Here is a 20,260-nt window from a genome sequence, read left to right as displayed (position 1 = left end):
TCAATATCATTCACCCGAAATTCGATATTTCTAATTAAGAATGAAGAAGTGACGTGGCAGGCTTCGAATAGTAGTGATGTGGGGCCCAGTGAGTGGGTGGTGAAGTGTTGAATGTTTGTTGGTGAGTCAGCAATCTCCAACTTTGATTTGGTTATTTATTTTATTTTATCTTATTTTATTTTTTATTCCTTTCCAAATCTGATCACCTGCTTTCTGCTTTCATTTAATTAATTAATATTCATTTAAATATTAATTGAGATATGGATTACTCCACCTAATTAAAAAAATAAGCACATTATCTTTGTCTAGTTCAGCAAATTAAATAAGATTCATGAAGATCGTATATTCCAAGAATATTTTATTTGGTAACATGTTGGCTAGCTAGACTATTCTAAGTTTGGAGACATATATATGACTTTTTTCTTAAAAACAAGATTAAAGACAGTTCGACGCACAAAACATTCTAAATTAATAGGATTTTGAAATAGGTCGAATCTCATTGGAATTGATATATATAAAATAACTTTTCCTAATTAAAGTTTTAGTCGTTATTTCCATGACTTGAATTTATGGTCTATACGTTACTGAAATATATTTATAAAAATATAATAAAGCTTAAAGTAAGAGCCAATCAAGAATTTAAAATTTATTGTATGTATTTTTTTAATATCTAGCTACCCCTTAAGGTAATGGAGATATAATAAAACAGTTGCAAGTTTCATGATGATATTTCTTATTTGAGAATAAATATACAATTATAATATTGTTCATTTGATTAAATCAACAACTATTAAAATATATAGTGGGTATATTATAAATGTATATATCAACTAGTTGTGTAATATGAACGAACAAGAAAGAGAAAAGATAAATAAAAAAAATGCAAATCGAAATAAATTTAATGAGTGGTTTTTCGTGGTTTTCTTTTTAATAAGTCTCACACCATAAAAATTTAAATAAATTAAATCAGTAATGTCAATGTCAAATGCAAAAAAAAAAAAAACGTGAATAATAATCTTTGATAGCGATTAAGTGCGCTTTCACCTTTAATAGCTTTTACGTGACTCAACTTTAAATAAATCGAATTTATATAATTGCCAGAAAGCAAATGATACGAGCAAGATCGATATGATGGACCTATTATCATGAGTTAGATCTAAAGGTTTAGCCATCAGATCTTGACTCATTCCATCATCGCAACGACATGTGATAGGATCGATGAGATCTACATTAAATATTTTTATTACAAAAAAGTTAGATTCAAGCACCTAAAAAATACACATAGAAGGATTAAAAAAAAATCAAGGACTCATCTCATCAAATAAAAAGAAGATAATAATTAATAAATAAATATTTTTTAATTAAAAAAAAAAGTAAAAGTAATCATACTTACAAAGAGAAAATCTTGAAGATCACCTTCTCAATCTCCCAAAAGCCTCTCTAAAGAAGATATCACACATTATAAGTCATAACTCATAGGCATATTTAAATAAGAAAAAAGTTCATTGACATTAAATAAAAAATGAGTCAATGGAAAAGAGTAGTAAATATTAATTGTAATGAATTAATTATGGATTTGTCATTAATAATGCTCATTCTAATCTTTGACCAATTTCACATCCCTTTCTTAAGAGAAGACTAATATGTTACCTTAATTATAAAATAGTACTTCCTCCGCCTCAAATTATTCGTCCTAAATTGAGATGACACATTGATTAAGAAAAATAATTAATAACATACCTAGTTTACCATAGTACCCCTATTAAATGATATTTACAATTTAATTTGAAGAAAAAATAATTAATGCAAAGGGTAAAAATGAAAAAAAAATTGTCTTGTCTTGATTAATGAAAAAAGACAAGTAAAATGGGACATCAAATTAGGAAATTTGAGACGGGTAATTTGAGACGGAGCGAGTATATCATAGTTATTGATGCCACTAGTTGAAAAAATTACTTTCTATAGTTTGTTGAAGTTCATGATATTTGGGTTTTTCATTTTTAGTTTTTTTTGGCTGAAAAATAAATAAAAGTGAAAATATAAGAGTGAATTATATATTGAAAAAAAAAATTAGGATTAAAAATACTATGTGATTTCTTTTCATTTGTTCACGTTTTGATATACTGATTTACTCGAGGTGGGAGATAACAGGTATCACGTTAAAATTAGTCGAAGTGTGCTAAGTTAAATCAGATATATGGTTATTTTCAAACAAATACATATACTGAAATTTTAGGGGTATTTTGGTTGGCGTGATATATAATTGGGAGGTATAATCTCCGTATAAGATCGATGAGGTAGGTACAGGTCAAAGAAGAAGTTTAGGGAAGAGGTGATTAAACATGATAGGCCGGCAATCCTATAGTTTATCAAGGTCAGGACTCTAGATAGGAAGATATGAAGGTCGAGGATTAGAGTAGCATGTTGGTCGGTAGTCGATCGTGTATTTTATTAGCATTACTCTCCTACTATCATATTACATGTTGTTTTCCTTTCCTTCAATGATCATATTATTTGTTGTTGCGATTTACTTTACATATTTGTTGTTTATTATACTTTATTTAGGCCGAGAGTCTATTGAAAACAGCCTCTCCACCTTCACAAAATAGGAATAAAGCGTCATACACATCATCCTCCCAAGACACCACCACTTGTAGAATTACAATGACTTTGTTATTGTAATCTCCACATAAGATGGGCATAGAATATAAAATAAGAAATTCAGGTATTGGCAAAACTAAAAACAATAAAAATGTCAAAACTTAAATTGCACATTCTGTTATGTATACCAATACTCATTTCTGACTATTGTATAACCTGTTTTTCTTTAAAAATAATGGTGTCTAAGCCAGTTTGTTTCTGTCTTTACTATTTATATTACGTGATATCTAGTACCCCTGAATATGAACAAATTTGCTATGACACATTCCAACTTTATGGGGTCCCTATTGCCCCTGAGCTAAATTTTTGCATATTTTTGCCAACCTTTTTAGCTAGCGTGGCACATGGTAGTTCTTCGCGCGCCTCGGGTGCTCAACTTCACGCAAGGTGCCACATCAGCACAAAAGAGTGTCAAAAATACGCTAAAATTGAGTTCAGGGATAATAGCACCCCATGAGGTTGGAGTGTGTCGTAGCAACTTTGGCCCGGGGGTACTGGATGCTTATCTCTTTTTACCTCCTCAACAGGTCCTAATTTTTTGACCAACAAGAATGCATTCATATGTTGTTCTGCATAGAGTGGCCAAGTTGCAATTGGCACACCAAAATACACACTTTCTAGTATTGAATTCCATCCACAATGGGACACAAATTCTCTTATTAATGGATGAGATAAACAAAAATTGCTTTTCCAATATCTTTTGTTCTTGTTATTCAGACAGAATAAGCAATACCACAAAGCAAAAAAATCAAGAAGAAGACACACAGATTTACATGGAACCCACGAGAAAACCATGGGCATAGGCGGAGGAATTCACTATAATGGAGAGGAGTAAAATGAGGAGACGAAAGTCTCAATGAAGTGTATAAACCGTCCAAAACAACCCATTAAATCACACTTATATAATACGTGCGTATAAATAAATCCTAGGCCCAATCCCTATGCTACCACCACAGACCCCACAAAAAATCACAAACATGGGTCGCGCCGCAAACTTTTCAGGGCCGGATCAACAAAATTTGAGTCACAAACTCTAACCGTTCTCTCCAAGAACACTTGTAACTTTTCTTCATAGTTGTTGTAACTGATTGGTATATCAAACTTCCACTTTGGTGGTGATCTTGTTAAAGACCACAAGAACCTGTTTGAAAAATAACAAAGAATCAGAAAAAGGTTTTTGAATTTGAGGCTTGAAAATCTATGTCGCTAGGACTTTTCAAATATACTGATGGGCGCGTGTTGGATTCTCCAAAACAATGTAGTTTTGGGGCATCCAACACGAGCTTGACCACATTTTGAAAAGTTTGAACATTATATGTGAAAACAACTTTCCTTAAAGCGATATATTGACAAACGGCAAACCACCACAAGATACAATTTGTTTTTTAAATTTTATTCCGATCAATATATATAGTTGGAGTATTACATAAATCCCCGATATTATAAATGCTTCATTTGAGTCCATAGTTTTTTCATAGGCACTCGCAAAAATATACAAGCAAGGACATTTTCTCAATCAAGAAGGTATTAAACTTCTGGATGAACCTCTATACTAATTCGGATTTGTATCATAGAAACTAAGCCAAGCATAGGAGGTTTTAGCCTGACTAATGTGACGTTTGAAACTCACCACCCGATTAATTCAGATACCACCATAAAAAGCTTTGCATATGAAGTTTTGACCTTGCATATGCTGCATGAAAGGTGTAAGATGAAAAAGGGCAGCCCGGTGCACTAAAGCTACCGCCATGCATGGTGTCCGGGGAAGGACCCCACCACAAGGGTGTATCGTACGCAGCCTTACCTTGCATTTCTGCCAGAGGCTATTTCCAAGGCTTGAACCCGTGACCTCCTGATCATATGACAGCAACTTTACCAGTTACTCCAAGGCTCCCCTTCCGGTTTAAGATGAAGGATTATAGAAATTAACGGGGAAAACAACCACCAAACTACAAAAGCAAACAAGAAACGTCAATGTTTTGACAACAAGAAATCATAGTGAAATACCATCTGATATCACATTGGCCATCAAAACAAACTTGTCAATCGGTAGTAAAGTTACAAGATAAGATGACAGGCGTTTTGGCAAGCCGCACAATAGACTTTATCATGAACATTGCTGCACCAATTAGCTAAGAAAGAATTCCACCACTCAATCTGTGCTTTTGCTGCAGTTGTCAAATTCAAACACATTATCATCGTTAGTTTGAGATCATCATGAAGCAATTAAGCCAATGAAAGGATCGAATTAGAAAGAAAAAACTGAAACAATACCATTGCTGTGGTTACGGGCATGACTCACAGCTGCCGGAGATATCCATAGTATCAACCCTGTTTTAAACATATTATTTGCACGTTAGATGCACATAGATACTCAAAAACAACACATAGGAGTTTGTTTCAACTTACTCTGACAATGAGGTCTATACGGTCGCATCCTTCACTCTCTTCTACTTCCTTCTTAATTCTCACAGCTGAAGCCTTCATAGATTCTTTCTGGGACCCAAACAAATTAATTAATTTGATTTGTTTCAGTGTTGGAACATCGGCAAAACTAAGGGGAATCTCCTCGAACAAACAATGCCCTTTTATAACAAGTGTTTCAAGTAAGGGAAAGGATTCCTCGGACACATCCCATCTTGAGACAAAAAAGTTATTTTCCAGTTTCAAGAACTTAAGTTGATGGAACGTGACATCTCCAACGCACCAATATTTTGATCGATAAAAACTATCTAAATGAAGATACTCCAGGCTGGGTAGTCCTGCAATGTAGAGCATGACACTTTCTATATGAGTCCATGTTAGTACCAATTTTTTTAAATTCGAAGGCAACTGTAACCCGAATTTCAAGACAAAGGAAAGACGAAGTGATTGAAGCTGGGTAAGACTCTCCAGTTTGAGACTATAAGGCTCCGGAGAATAGGACCAATAATTGCCTTTATAAGAGATGTCAAGTTCTTGAAGATTCGGACACCTCCTTAATAACACATCCTCCATAAACGAGATGTCTTCTTGAGTTTCAGCTTGAAATCCAACACCCTTTAATATCCTCAAATTTTCCAATTTAGAGGATTCTTCAAACATTCTCTGCTCACACTCTTCCAAATAAAATAATTCACCAATAAAATCAACATGCCTTAACTTTTCCATTTTCCAAAAAATCGATGGTAACAATGTAGAGTTGGAATATTTAGGACACACCACAAATAAAGTTTCGAGATGGGGTAGATGTGATTCTGGATGAAAATGGAAATTTTCTGTATAAATTGCGAGGTACTTCAGGTGAATTAGTGGTTTCAATGTAGCTGACGAAAAACTATCCACTCTATGAGAACTTAAATCCAAGACCCTAAGAAGTCTCATTTCACTAACCTTACGGAAGAAATTCGAATCCGAAAATCCTCCTCGATTGGTGGTTATCAGTGATATCAAATCTTGTTGTAAAGGCTTCTGTGTTTCGGATCCCAAAGATGCAAACTCGGATATAAGTTCACTACACTGATTGAAGGGATTCCAACTCACTCGATTTTCCTTCCAATCAGAAGGTTGAAAGTCGCCCTTTATTGCCTGCATAAATTTTTCTTCTCTACTCTTCTCCAAGCAAAAGTAAAGCACTACATCATGAAGCTGACAATATTTGACCTTACCATTATATTCTCTCTTTGCAACCATTAGCACATTACTGCTAATGAGATGCATCAAGTAATCTTCAGCAGATTCAATGTTCTGCACGAAGCATTCCGCTATCCACAAACTTATCAATTTAGACACTTGAATTCTTTCGTCCTCCGGAAACATCCCCATATAAAGAAAGCAAGGCTTTAAGTAGTCAGGTAAGTTATCATAACTTAACTGCATAGTCAAAAGAGTATAATCTTCTGACTCACCAAGACGGGAAAAGAGAGAATTTTTAACTTCATCCCACCAGGAGGCTTCCATTTTATTCCTTTTGATAATACCAGCTACCAAAACAATTATCAGAGGTAACCCTTTGCATTTCTCTGCAACTGCTAGACTCACATCTCGTAGTTCAGGTGGGCAACATTCTTGTTGAAACACTTTTTTCTGCAGCAATTTGCAACTCTCATCTAGTGGGAGGAATGGAAGAGAATACGGATCTGTATGGTGCTTGACTTGATTAGCCACTTCCTCGAGTCGAGTTGTTACTATTATTCTGCTTCTGTTTCCAACATCCGGAAAACAAAGCCTTAAGTCATCCCATGCCATGCCATCCCACATATCATCCAAGATGATGACATATCTCTTTCCCATTAAACTTTTCCTCAACTTGTCAGCAAGGACGTCGTCATCCTGATCTCCCTTATCCTTTGAATTGGTAACCTGACTAAAAATCTCTTGCAATATCTTTATCCGGTTATATGTTTGGGAGATGATGCACCATGCTTGAACATCGAAGTGAGAAGCATTGCTCATATTATCGTACACCTTTCTAGCAATAGTCGTTTTCCCTTGTCCTCCCATGCCTACAATTGGGACAACATCTAGCTCATTTGTACCTCTAATCAGATACTGAATTATTTTTTCTGCTTCATTCTCAAAGCCCACTATCTCATCATTGTTAATGTCATTTTGAGCCATTTTTCTGTAGAAACTCCTGCAAGTTCATCAAACTCTTAAGATTATTAGTTTCATTACTTAACAGAAACATCGATCTTTAATCGTGTCTTTCAATATCTACTGTTAGAAGCTATTATGCTTGTGAAATGTTATACACCTTTTGTACCATTTTGGCTATCGGAAATTCACAAACTTACCTTGAGGTTTTGACTTATAATACATTACTCTTGTGGTTTCAAATACGTAATAAAACAGAAGCTAACTGTAATGAATCGGACATTATTAAGCAAACCACAAGCAAAAGAAAGACAAGAAGAACACACAGATTTACGTGGAAACCTTTGCGGGAAAAACCACGGCAGAGGCAGTGGAAATTCACTATGAAGTAGAGGAGTACAAGGTTGGAGACATAGTCTCAATGACGTATTTTTGTTACATCCATAATGACCCACTAAATGCACTTTTATAATACGTGCGTACAAATAAATCCTAGGCCCAAATACATACCTGGGTCGCACAAACCCCACGAAAACTCACAAACTTCGGTCGTACAGCGAAACTTTCAGGGTCGGATCAACAAAATTCGGGTCACAACTCTAACACTAACAAAGGTGCTTTTTGGTGCTGATAGTGTTTCATCCGAGTCAATCATATGTGCACTACCTTACTTATACATCAAAACCATATTCCAAATAATAATCGGCAAAAAATTTCAAGTTTTGGAACTGGCCACAAATTACGAAGACAAATACGCATTTAGTTGAACCATCATTTACTCTTTTTACCCTTCCCTAGGAACTCCCACTCTTTTCTTCATGGTGACTCAAACTCACACCCTCAGCGTTGGAAGTGAGGGATGCTTACCATAAGAACAACTCCCTCTTGTCAATTGTTGACCAATCATTATAGAATTAGTGTGGAAAAAAAATGAGAGAAGTGTTAGTTTGAAACACACACATACACACAGAGTCCTCTTTATTTGATCCCATTTCTATTTTAGAGTCAACCGACTCAAATTTTGATCAACATTTCAAATTAATTTCTTTTTTTTGCAATTTATAGTACTTTCATATAGTTTATGAGTACACCCTCCTTCCCAAATTGAGATACACATTAATTAATTAAGAAAAATAATTAATAACATGACTAGTTTATCATACTATCTCTATTAAAATGATGTTTATAGTTTAATTTGAAAAAAAAATAATTAATGCAAAGGTAAAACATGATTTTTTTTTTTATATCTTCTTGATTAATGAAAAAAATAAGTAAAGTGAGAAATTAAATTAAGAAATTTGAGACAGATAATTTGAGACGGAGGGAGTATTCAAATTTTAATTTTAAAAAATTAAATTAATCTAATCTAATGTGGTTTTAGCTTTGAAACTTAGTCTGACACACGGAAAACGAAGAGAGAAAATAAAAACAAATGGAGGGAGTAGTAATTGTTATCAAGGTAAAGAAGTTGACTTACAGCTCTAAATCTTGTTATTTTGTCTTCTTGATCTCTTAGTATCTTCAATTTTATGATCTGATCCAAAAAAGGAGCAACAGAGATAATTAAAATACATTTTGTGTTCAAAAGCTATAAATAATTTTGTTGAAAAAAGCTCAGAAATATTTGAGTGAAACTCACCTTAATTATTAATCACCATGAATGAGATCTGCAAATATTTTCAATCTGAAATTATGAGCTCTCTATTATTAAACTTTGAATAATAATGTTAAAAAGTTCTGATAAATCTTCCATGTAAATGGTATCTTTATAAATAAAATATTCTGAATTATTTTTTTAAACGTCGTGCCAAATCAAGGCACAAACAGACTGGAATTTGTGTTGTATAAGGTCAGAATTATTGCAATATTAATCTATCATTATTAATGGTAGATGAAGAACAATTAATTATTGGTTTAATAATTAATAATAGTTCTTCATCTCGTTGATTGCTTTAGTAGAAAAAGAAATTAACTTTGTTGTTGTCTTTGAGACCAATATCTTATTCCATAGTATATAATAGAGTAAACATCTAGTAACCCCTGAACTATGATCGAATTTGCTACGATACCCTCTAACTTCACGAGGGTCCTATTACACCTGAACTAAATTTTAGCGTATTTTATCAACCATTTTAGCTGACGTAATATTTTTTGTCAACCTTTTAGCTGGCGTGACACTTTCGATATGGGCACCATTTTATGTAATAAAGGTGCAACGTCAGAGGGTGATTAAAGTATGCTAAAATTGAGTTCAGGGGTAATATGATCCCCGTGAAGTTGGAGTGTATCATAGCAACTTTGGTCATAGTTCGGGGGTACTGGATGCTTTATCTCTATAAAATACAAAAAGACTGATATCACATGTGTAATGTCTCCAAGTCTTCCCCGTGGGTCCAGACTAATACCCAGTATATCCCTATATAGTGGGGGTCTGAGGATGGTAGATGTACACAGCCCATACCACTATACTACCTCAGAGACGAGGTGGAGAGGCAGTTTTTGATAGACCCCTGGCCTGAGGGCAAACAACGTAGGAAAAGACTTAATATAAGCACAAGAAACAAACGATAGTAACAAAACAACTGACGCTAGCAAATTAATAAGATTATCAGTTTATCACCAAATAATACTACGAACAAACTACCCGGAACGACAAACAACACCCCAAAACACCCAATTTTTTACATTCTTGTTTACCAAAAAGAAAGAAAGATCATGGTGGAATGAAACAAGAAAGAATGGAGAAAAGAAGAAAAGTACAATACTTGCAGCAGATAAGATAACGTCGTGCAGTAATGAAAAAGAATTTATTAATGCCTCTGTTGGATACGAGCTCGAGTATTATGCTTTTGTCGATGTTGTCAAAGATGAGAGACAAAGTGTACATGCATGTCATCAACTTGGATAAATTCAGAGACTCCGCGATATATTCAGAGACTCCTCTTGGAAAGCTGAGTAGGGTTTTGACAGGTGATAACAATCTGACTTCCTATGATGCTCAAACCCCCCAAAAATATTGTATTGGTTGCACCTATGTCAGATCCTCCAAAAATGCAATATGTGGAAACGAACAACATGGATGGCTTTTGTACATGCACTCATAAGTATTTATGAAGCGAGACGTATGTTACAGATTTCTCTAAAACTTTTGATTAGTTTGCATACAGGAATACTCATCTTTCGATAACCTTAATTTTCTTTATTTGTTGCTGAATTGTTAAATTTGTTGCTTGATGATTGGGAGAGGTTCTTGTACTCAACCAGAAAATAATTTTCAATCCTTGATTGAATTTTGCAGGTGTTGCATAGAAGGTATAAGATGAAAGGATTATAGAAATTGATTGGGTAAACAACCACCAATTACAAAGAACACACCAGAAACAATGTTACGATAAAAAGAAAGATATTATATTTATAGAAGGCAACAAGAAATCACAGTGAAATATCATCTGATATTATATCGGTTTCCAATCATCAAGACAAATTTGTTAATCGATAGTAAAGTTACAATGTAAGATGACAGGTGTTTTGACAAGCTGCAATATAGAGTTGAGAATGAGCACGGCCGCCGGCCACAATTAGCTAAGAAAGTGAAACAATACCATTGTTGTGGTTACGGGCTTGACTCACAGCTGCCGGAGATATATAAACGTACCAACCGTGTGTTAAACATATTATTTGCACATTAGACGCATACAGATACCCAAAAACATCAGATAGGAGTTGTTTCAACTTGCCCTGATAATCACGTCTATGCGGTCGCATCCTTCATTCTCTTCAACGTCTTTCTTAATTTTCAGAGCTGAAGCCTTCAGAGATTCTTTTGACAGCCCAATCAACTTAATATGTTTCAGTGTTGGAATAACGGCAAATCTAAGGGGGATCTCCTCGAACAAGCAATTTCCTTTTATGACAAGTGTTTCGAGCAGGGGAAAGGATTCTTCGGAGGCATCCCATCTTGGGTTAAGTGAGGTATTTTCCAGTTTCAACAACTTAAGTTTAGGGAACGTGACATCTTCAATGAACCACTCTTCGATGTGAATTAGATTGTCTAAATGGAGATACTCCAGGTTGGGTAGTCCCGCAATGTAGGGCATGATGCTTTCTGCATAAGTCCATGTTAGTACCAACTTTTTAAAATTTGAAGGCAACTGTAACCCAAACCTCAAGGCAAAGGAAAGACGAAGTGATTGAAGCTGGGTAAGACTCTCCAATTTGAGACACGAACCCTTCTACAAAAAGATAATAACATCCGCAAAAGAGATGTCAAGTTCTTGAAGATTTGGACACCTCCTTAATAACGCATCCTCCATAAAAGAGATGTCTTCTTGAATTTCAGTTTGAAATCTAGCACCCCTTAATATCCTCAAATTTTCCAATTTAGAGGACTCTTCGAACATTCTCAGCTTATACTTTTCAAAATAAAATTAGCACCAATAAAATCAACATGCCTTAGCTTTTCCATTTTCCAAAAAATCTGTGGTATCAACATAGACTTGGCATATTTAGTACACTGCACAATTAAAGTTTCTGGTTGAGGCAGATATGATCGTGGATGAAAATGGAACTTTTTTGTATAAACTGCGAGGTACTTAGGTGAATTAGTCGTTGAAATGTACCTGATGACAAAGAAGGCACTCTATGAGAACTTAAATCCAAGACCTTTAGAATTCTCGTTTCACTAACCTTGCGGAAGAAATTCCAATCAGAAAATCCTCCTTGATTGGTGGTTATCAGTGATATCAAGTCTTGGCAGAAAGGCGTCCGTGTTTTGGATCCCAGAGATGCAAACTTGGATATCAGTTTACTACACTGATGGATGAGATTCCGATTACTGAAACTGAAACTCACTCGATTTTCCTTCCAATCAGAAGGTTGAAAGTCGCCCTTCACTGCCAGCATAAATTTTTCTTCTCTACTCTTCTCCAAGCAAAAGTGAAGCACTACATCATGAACCTGACAGTATTTAACCTTTCCATCATATTCTCTCTTTGAAACCATTACCACATTACTACTAATGAGATCCATCAAGTAATCTTCAGCACATTCAATGTTCTGCACGAAGCATTCAGCTATCCATAAGCTTAACAATTTAGACACTGGAATTCTTGCATCCTCCGAAAACATCCCCATGTAAAGAAGGCAAGGCTTTAAGTAATCAGGTAAGTTATCGTAACTTAACTGCATAGTCGTAAGACTATATCCATCCGACTCACCAAGATAGGAAAGTAGAGACTTTTTAATCTTATGCCACCAAGAGGCTTCCATTTTGTTCCTTTTGATAATTCCAGCTACCAAGATAATAACCAGAGGCAGTCCTTTGCATTTTTCTGCAATTTCTAGACTCACATCTCGTAGTTCAGGCGGGCAACCTTCCTGTTGAAACACTTTATACTGCAACAATTTGCAACTCTCATCTAGTGGGAGGAATGGAAGAGAATAAGGATCTGTATGGTACTTGACTTGCTTAGCCACTTCCTCAAGTCGAGTTGTTACTATTATTCTGCTTCTATTTCCAACATCTGGAAAAGAAAACCTCAAGTCATCCCATGCCATACCATCCCACATATCATCCAAGACAATGAGATATCTCTTTCTCATTAGGCTTTTTCTCAACTTGTCAGCAAGGGCATCGACAAGAACGTCGTCATCCTGATATCCTTTATTCTTTGAACCGGTTACTCGACTAAAAATCTCTTGCAATAGCTCACTCTGGTTATACGTTTGGGAAATGCTGCACCATGCTTGAACATCAAAGTGATAAAGAACTCTCTTATTATCGTACACCTTTTTAGCGATAGTCGTTTTCCCTTGTCCACCCATTCCTACAATCGGTACGACATCTAGCTCATTTGTACCTCTAATCAAATACTGAATTATTTTTTCTTCTTCATTCTCAAAGCCCACTGTCTCGTCATCGTTAATGTCATTTTGAGCCATTTTCTTGTAGAAACTCCTGCAAGGTAATCAATTGAGTAAAAGAAAAAAAAATAACTAAAAATACTGTAGATACTTAATATTACAAGCATTTGGATTTTCAATCACTGAACAGAAGAGATTACCGTTCTTCAACTACGTATAATCACCACATGAAATCTACAATTACATTCATTTTTTGAACTAACCACTATTGAGAGTTCCACATCGAAAAAAGGATGGGTACTTTGTCTCCTTATATGGATTTGGACAATCATTCCTTCACGAGATAGCTTTCGGGGTGAGTTAGAATCATGATTCATTTCTTTACAACCATACATAGAAATAGTTTAGATTTAATTTTAATGTCTTTGTACGCCTAGAAGAGTTTAGTGTTAAGAATTTAATTTCAGTAAAGCATCTAGTAGCCCTGAACTATGACCAAATTTGCTACGATGAACTATGACGAAATTTGCTATGATACACTCAAACTTCACGGGGGGCCTATTACCCCTGAACGAAATTTTAACGTATTTTTATCATCATTTTAGCTGACGTGACACCTTTGATGTGGGCCCTATTGCACAAAAAGGGAACAAAAATACGCTAAGGTGACAAAAATACGCTAAAATTGAGTTCAAGAAGGTAATAGGATCCTTATGAAGTTGGAGTGTGTCGTAGCAACTTAGGCCATAGTTCGGGAGGGTATTAGATGCTTATCTCATTTAATTTTTGTGTAGTAGCTTTTTTTTGTTCCGTTTAAATACACATAGACCCGCAACCCCCTCCGCATCAACTTTTGAAAAATACTTATTTGAACACCCCCTACCCCCACCCCCACGCACTCACCCACCCACGCACTCCGCTCCGATAGCCTTAAACCCGTCCCACCCTGCATAGTCTTAAAACCACCCCGCCCCCACCATTGCCATCCCATAGGTAAAATAGTTGTTGTACTGATTGGCTGACAAGTTGACTTACAGATAACAAGTGAAAAAATCAGCTTAGAGATTTGCAAATGCAGTCATCTCAAGTCTTGTAATTGTCTTCTTTATCCTAAAAAGGATCAATCAGAGATAATAATTAAAAAACATTCTGGTGTCAAAAGCTATGTATGAGCAACAATGATGAATAATTTTCTTGTAAAAAAGAAATAAGTACTATTAAGAGCAAAAATAAGTTAAAACTCACCTTAATTATTAATGTCCATTGAATGGAATCCGTCAATATTTTTGAGTTTGAAAGCCTTCATTTTTAGACTTTGACCCCAAGTCTTTCCTCTGGGTCTGAACAAATAATGTTAGAATTATTAGACTAAGAATAGTCATCCAGTCAAATCTCATAAATCAAACAAGAGTAAAGCATCTAGTACCTCGGAACTATTACCAAATTTGCTACGACACACTTCAACTTCACAGGAGTCCTATTACGAACTATTACCAAATTTGCTACGACACACTTCAACTTCACAGGAGTCCTATTACCCCTGAACTAAATTTTAGCATATTTCTATCTATCTTTTTAGCTCAAGTGACACCTTTTATCCAATGTGACATCTTTGACGTGACCTCCATTTTATGTAATAAAGGTGTCACATCTGCATAAAAGAAAGATGAAAATACGCTAAAATTAAATTTAGAAAGATAATAGAAACCATATGAAGTTGAAGTGTGGCGTAACAATTTTTATCATAATTAAGGATGTACTGGATGCTTATCTCATCAAAGAAAGATAAAAAAAATAGGAGTGGTGATAGTACTTCCATATAACTTCCTTGTAAATGGAATCTTTTATAGTAAAATATTTCATTTTCTAATCAAAATAGTGGTGTGGGGCCACTGCTCAGAACAGGCCTAATCATAATACATAAAATATAGGCATGTTAACAAAAATGATAAATATGCACTATCTGTTAGACATGGAAAGTATATATGCACCATTTTTTAAATTTTTCCCAGTATAAAGAGATTTAATGTTAAAGGCAATTTGACAAAAGGAAACTTCAAAATACATTCATCCAGAATTTGGACAAGTCCATTGTAAGAAAAGTGGGGTCTTTTGGAAACAACCTCTCTACTGCTTCGGAGGTAATGATATGAACTGTGTATATCCTACCCTCCCACGACATAGTGAATTTACTATGTTTGTTGTTGTTGTTCCATTGTAAGACAAGTAAAATATTGGAACTTGGCAACTTTAACTAGCAAGACAACAACCTCATAGCTTGGAATACTCATATATGTTTGTGAAGAGGGAGCCAGGATTTCAAGTAAGGGTTCAATATTCAAAGAAAACTTAGTTGAAGGGGATTCAACACCTACTATAATCATATTAAAAATAATTTTAATCACCACATAAAAACTAATTTTAATCATGTATGAATAGTATATTTTTCGTCGAAGGGATTCGTCCGAACCCCTAAAGAGGGCTGGCTCCGCCTCGGTGTTTGTCAAACGCAAAATATATAAACATGCTCTTTAATTTTTTTTTAATTATTATTATTATTATTATTATTATTATTATTATTATTATTATTATTATTATTATTATTATTATTATTATTATTATTATTATTATTATTATTATTATTTTCATCTAGAATTTGGAAAAGTCCATTGTAAGAAAAGTAAAATATTAGACTTTGCAACATAACTAGCATGACAACAAGCTCATGTTCAACACATTATTGATTTTTATTTTTAGAGCACGAACTCTAGAAGAAATTCTCTTTTTCCTCAAATTTCATGTTTGGACTCTCTAAAAATGTTGCCGCATTCATGTTGGATCACTAAAAAATACATTATTTTTGAAGAATCCAATACACGTTTGATGATATTTTTAAAAAGTTTGAGCACCATAGATGATTTGTAAATTGAATTCCTTTACTTTATAACCATTTTATGGTTCATAATGAATTTCCTCTCACACATGCATACCATACCAATGTCACTATCCAAAGACTTTTCTTACCTAAATACTAGCCAACATTCAAAATACACATGTTCTCTTTGAACTTTGGAACTTCAAATTTCTATTCCTAAAAAATATCACAACTTTTAGTCATGATATATCTATATAAACTCTAAATACTTTTCCCACAAATAAATTAACAAAAATACTCCATCACCATGAAAGAATTAATTTTCATTCCTCTAGCAGGATTAGGTCACCTAGTATCAGCCATTGAATTTGCAAAACAAATACTAAAAAGAGATGAAAATTTTTCCATTTCTGTTCTCATAATGAAACTTCCTTTAGACTATGGGGTACAAAATTTCATTCATTCTCTCAATTCTCAACCCCGTTTGAAATTCGTCGATATCACTCTAGATGAACAAACATCTTCTGGATTCCTCAAGAACCACGAGACGTTCCTCTATGATTTCATCGATGGTCACAAATCACTCGTACGAGAATATGTTCACAACATTTCCAAAACAAGTTCGTGTTCTGGTTTCATTCTTGACATGTTTTGTACCTCGATGATTGACATGGCCAACGAGTTTAATGTCCCGAGTTATATTTACTTTGCTTCAAACGCTGCTTTTCTTGGCTTATGTCTTCATTTCGAAGTCCTGAGAAATGAACAAAATTTAGACACGTCTAAGTACATGAACTCGAATGAGGAATTATCGATCCCAAGTTTTAAAAATCTGTCCTACTAATGTTTTGCCTGAGCATTTGTTAGATTCAAGAGTCGCGTCAAAGCTGTTTTTTAATGGAATTCGTCGATTCAAAGAGACTAAAGGGATTATTGTTAATACATTTTTCGAGCTTGAATCGTTTTCTCTTCAGGCTCTATCGAATTCTGAGATGAGGGTTCCAAAAATTTATCCAGTTGGTCCAGTGGTTAGTTTTGAAAAAAGCGGTCATTGTCTAAGTAATCCATCGGAGACTGAAAGTATTATTAAGTGGTTAGATGATCAACAGGATTCATCTGTAGTGTTTTTGTGCTTTGGTAGTATGGGAAGTTTTGAAGCAGAACAGATCAAAGAAATTGCAACTGCACTAGAGCATTTTGGTCACAGGTAATTGTAGTTTTTTTATAGTGGGAATGGTAGAAAAAACATACCTAAATTATCTTGGTTTTTCAAATTTCATATCTAAACTATTAGGTTTGCGAGTTTCCCGCCTGAAGTATCGCCAACTATTTGACAAAACATACCGCAACTATCAATTTGTTCTCTTTTTGTACCTGTGCGATGGTGAAATTTCAGGTAGGAAAAAGGAACAACTGGTAGTTGGGGGAATATTCATTGGATTAAAGCATCTAGTACCTCTCGAACTATGATCAAATTTGCTACGATGCACTCCAACTTCACGGGTCCCTATTAGCCCCCGACTAAATTTTAACATATTTTTGTCATCCTTTTTAGCTGATGTGACACCTTTGACGTGAGCTCCATTTTATGTAATAAAGGTATCACGTTAGCACAAAAAGGTGACAAATATACGCTAAAATTGAGTTCGGGGGCTAACAAAACCTCTGTGAAGTTGGTGTGTGTCGTAGCAACATTGACCATAGTTTGCGTGTGTGTGTTGGGGGTTACTGGATGCTTATCTCTATTGATTGGGATTAAGGATTGTTTTTTGTGATGTAAGATTTTCATATCTTGAAGCGGCTTTCCGTTATATCTCTTATAGTGTTTTTTGGAGAATCCAACAAGCATCCATCAGCATTTTTGAAAAGTCCGAGTAACATAGATCTTCAAACCTCAAATACCTATTTCTAATTCTGTGATATTCGATTGTAATTTTCAAACAGGTTTTTGTGGTCTTTAAGAAAATCTCCACCAAAGGGAAAAGTAGATATACCAACAACTTACAACAACTATGAAGAAGTGCTGCCAGAAGGATTCTTGGAGAGAACAAAAGAGATTGGAAAAATAATAGGATGGGCACCGCAAGTAACGATATTATCCCATCCATCGATAGGAGGATTTGTGTCACATTGTGGATGGAATTCAATTCTAGAAAGTGTGTATTTTGGTGTGCCAATTGCAACTTGGCCAATCTATGCAGAACAACAAATGAATGCATTCTTGTTAGTGAAAGAATTGGGACTCGCTGAGGAGATAAAATTGGACTATGTTGTTGATTTCGAGGGGAAAAATAGTCAAGTTGATATAGTGCGCGCTCAAGATATTGAACGCGGTTTAATAAGGTTGATGGTAAAAAGCGAAGAGAATGAAGTGAGGAAAAGAGTAAAGGAAATGAGGGCGAAGAGCCGAGTAGCTATGGCGGAAGGGGGATCATCTTATAACTCTCTTGGACTTCTAATTGAGGATGTAAACACCAATAACATTTCCTAAGACAAGTTACACAGCGATCAAGCTCGGTGGACTGAGTTATTCGATACTTATATTGATGTGAGGTAGTAGAATCACATATGTTATATAGTAAAATCCTTAGTTCTTAACATGATGAAAAAAAGAAGAGAAAAGATATTTGGTATAAGTGTCCATCTATTTTTAAAATGGATTGTACTTTTCACTTTTTGATTGATGAAGAAAGTTCTGGTTTTCTTAGAATTGCATTTGAGTGAATTGTGTAGTTGGTAGGCAAGTTACCATTTTTTGTTCCATTTATTAGTAGTTTTTGCTTTATATTTTTCATTTACGGTATTCAAATTCTATTCGTGATAGCTTTTGTTATAGTTTGTGACCTGCATTTTGTTGATCCGGCCTGTATTCGCGGTGCGATCCATGTTTGTAATTTTTCATGGGGCCTATGGTGGTAGCCTAGGTGTAACACCCCGCATTTCGGACTAGAATAAAAACCATGACTCTGATGCGTTGATAATCGCAGAGCCATAAATCCTATGCCAATATGGCATGTTAATTATTTGCGTAGTAAGTGAATCCATTCAAGCTTGAATTTAGACCATAGAGGTCCTTTGACTCAAGGACGAGTTGAAAACTACTTCGATCGATTAAGTTTAAGTGGACATTATAATTTGTGTCAACTTCTATCGACCAAGACTTTTTGTATATGTCGAATTAGAGAGCCTACTATGTGTAAAATGATAGGTTTTCGAGTTAGCTTTCCAACGATACTAATTTTGCTAAAATCGGACACCCGAGCAAGAAGTTATGGCCTTTCAAAGTAGTATGTGTCGCCTAACCAATCCCACATGGCCACTGGAAAGCATATGCGGCGCCTATGTAAATATAGGCGATATCATATGCGGCGCCTATGTAAATATAGGCGGTATCATATGCGGTGCCTATGTAAATGTAGGCGATATCATATGCGGCGCCTATGTAAATATATGCGATATCATATGCGGCGCATATCTTATGGTTTCAAGTGACTTAAACACTCCATTTTTGGGGCAAAATGATCCTTTTCCCACCTTATTCAGCCATAAACACGAAATTCAGTCCCCAATTCTCCAAAATACATCCACATTCATTTAAAAATTCTCAAGAACACTCCCAAGGGTTTCAAACTTTCATCTATGTTTGATTGGTAGGTCTCATAGCCGGACATTCTTATATCGCTATAGCAGAATCTTCCAGGTTCGTAAGGACTAGAAGTTTTCAGGTTCGGGATGGGTTGCATGAGTATGTCCGGCAATTACAGCCCGATCGAAATGATCACACCACTGCACCACAACCTATGTTTTCAGGTGTAGTTGGCATAAAAATTAATGCCTTCAGTTTTTTTTTTTCTTGAGTAATTTCAAGTGTTGCGTGAAATAATTGTAATTTGTGTTTACTTTGTTGTACTGCTATCCTTGATTAAATTTTGCAGGTGTTGCGTAGAAGCTGTAAGACGACGGGATTATACAAAACAACCACTACTCTAAAAAAACATAAAGACAGAACGATGATTTGACAGATATAATATTGGTCTCCAATCATCTAAAATATACAGAAAAACAGAGCAATCAAACCAAACTTAGCAGTCGGTAGCAGTGTTACAATATAGGAGGATGAGCGTATTGGTTAGCCGCACAATAAACTTGAGCATGAGCTAATAGCGAAGAAAGAATTCCATCGATTCTGTCTGCAGTTGTCTAAGAGATTTGTTTCAGTGTTGGAATATCTGCAAAGCCCAGGAGGGATCTCCTCGACCTCGTCACACACTCTTATAACAAGTGTTT

General features: G+C 35.1%; 2 protein-coding genes and 1 pseudogene across 5 annotated transcripts; 1 reads left to right on the top strand and 2 right to left on the bottom strand.

The window, feature by feature from the left end:
- Nucleotides 1-3,429: 3,429 nt before the first annotated feature.
- On the bottom strand, nucleotides 3,430-10,472 carry LOC107864465 (putative late blight resistance protein homolog R1B-16). 4 transcript variants are annotated; one of them, XM_016710825.2, is made up of 7 exons: nucleotides 8,876-10,472; nucleotides 8,714-8,770; nucleotides 5,071-7,276; nucleotides 4,936-4,992; nucleotides 4,724-4,829; nucleotides 4,466-4,610; nucleotides 3,430-3,802 (listed from the first exon to the last, which is right to left on the bottom strand). In XM_016710825.2, the coding sequence occupies exons 3-4, from the start codon at nucleotides 7,258-7,260 to the stop codon at nucleotides 4,987-4,989; spliced, it is 2,196 nt and encodes a 731-aa protein (XP_016566311.1). In that variant the 5' UTR covers nucleotides 7,261-7,276; nucleotides 8,714-8,770; nucleotides 8,876-10,472; the 3' UTR covers nucleotides 3,430-3,802; nucleotides 4,466-4,610; nucleotides 4,724-4,829; nucleotides 4,936-4,986. The 4 variants fall into 4 exon arrangements, with proteins under 4 accessions (XP_016566311.1, XP_047264813.1, XP_016566310.1 ...); XM_047408857.1 differs by having other exon boundaries at nucleotides 4,466-4,829; XM_016710824.2 differs by lacking the exon at nucleotides 4,466-4,610 and having other exon boundaries at nucleotides 4,669-4,829.
- Nucleotides 10,473-10,668: 196 nt separating this feature from the next.
- Nucleotides 10,669-14,454, bottom strand: LOC107864464 (annotated as a pseudogene).
- Nucleotides 14,455-16,210: 1,756 nt separating this feature from the next.
- On the top strand, nucleotides 16,211-18,679 carry LOC107866550 (anthocyanidin 3-O-glucosyltransferase 2). The gene is given in 3 exon segments (XM_016712585.2): nucleotides 16,211-16,804; nucleotides 16,806-17,180; nucleotides 17,918-18,679. Coding segments are annotated over 3 exon segments (1,446 nt in total). The 5' UTR covers nucleotides 16,211-16,280; the 3' UTR covers nucleotides 18,465-18,679.
- The last annotated feature ends 1,581 nt before the right edge of the window (nucleotides 18,680-20,260 follow it).

Source organism: Capsicum annuum, chromosome 3 (assembly GCF_002878395.1).
Source record: "Capsicum annuum cultivar UCD-10X-F1 chromosome 3, UCD10Xv1.1, whole genome shotgun sequence".
NCBI lineage: Eukaryota > Viridiplantae > Streptophyta > Magnoliopsida > Solanales > Solanaceae > Capsicum > Capsicum annuum.
The sequence above is the reverse complement of the archived record's forward strand: the minus strand, read 5'-3'. Positions and strand labels throughout refer to the sequence as shown.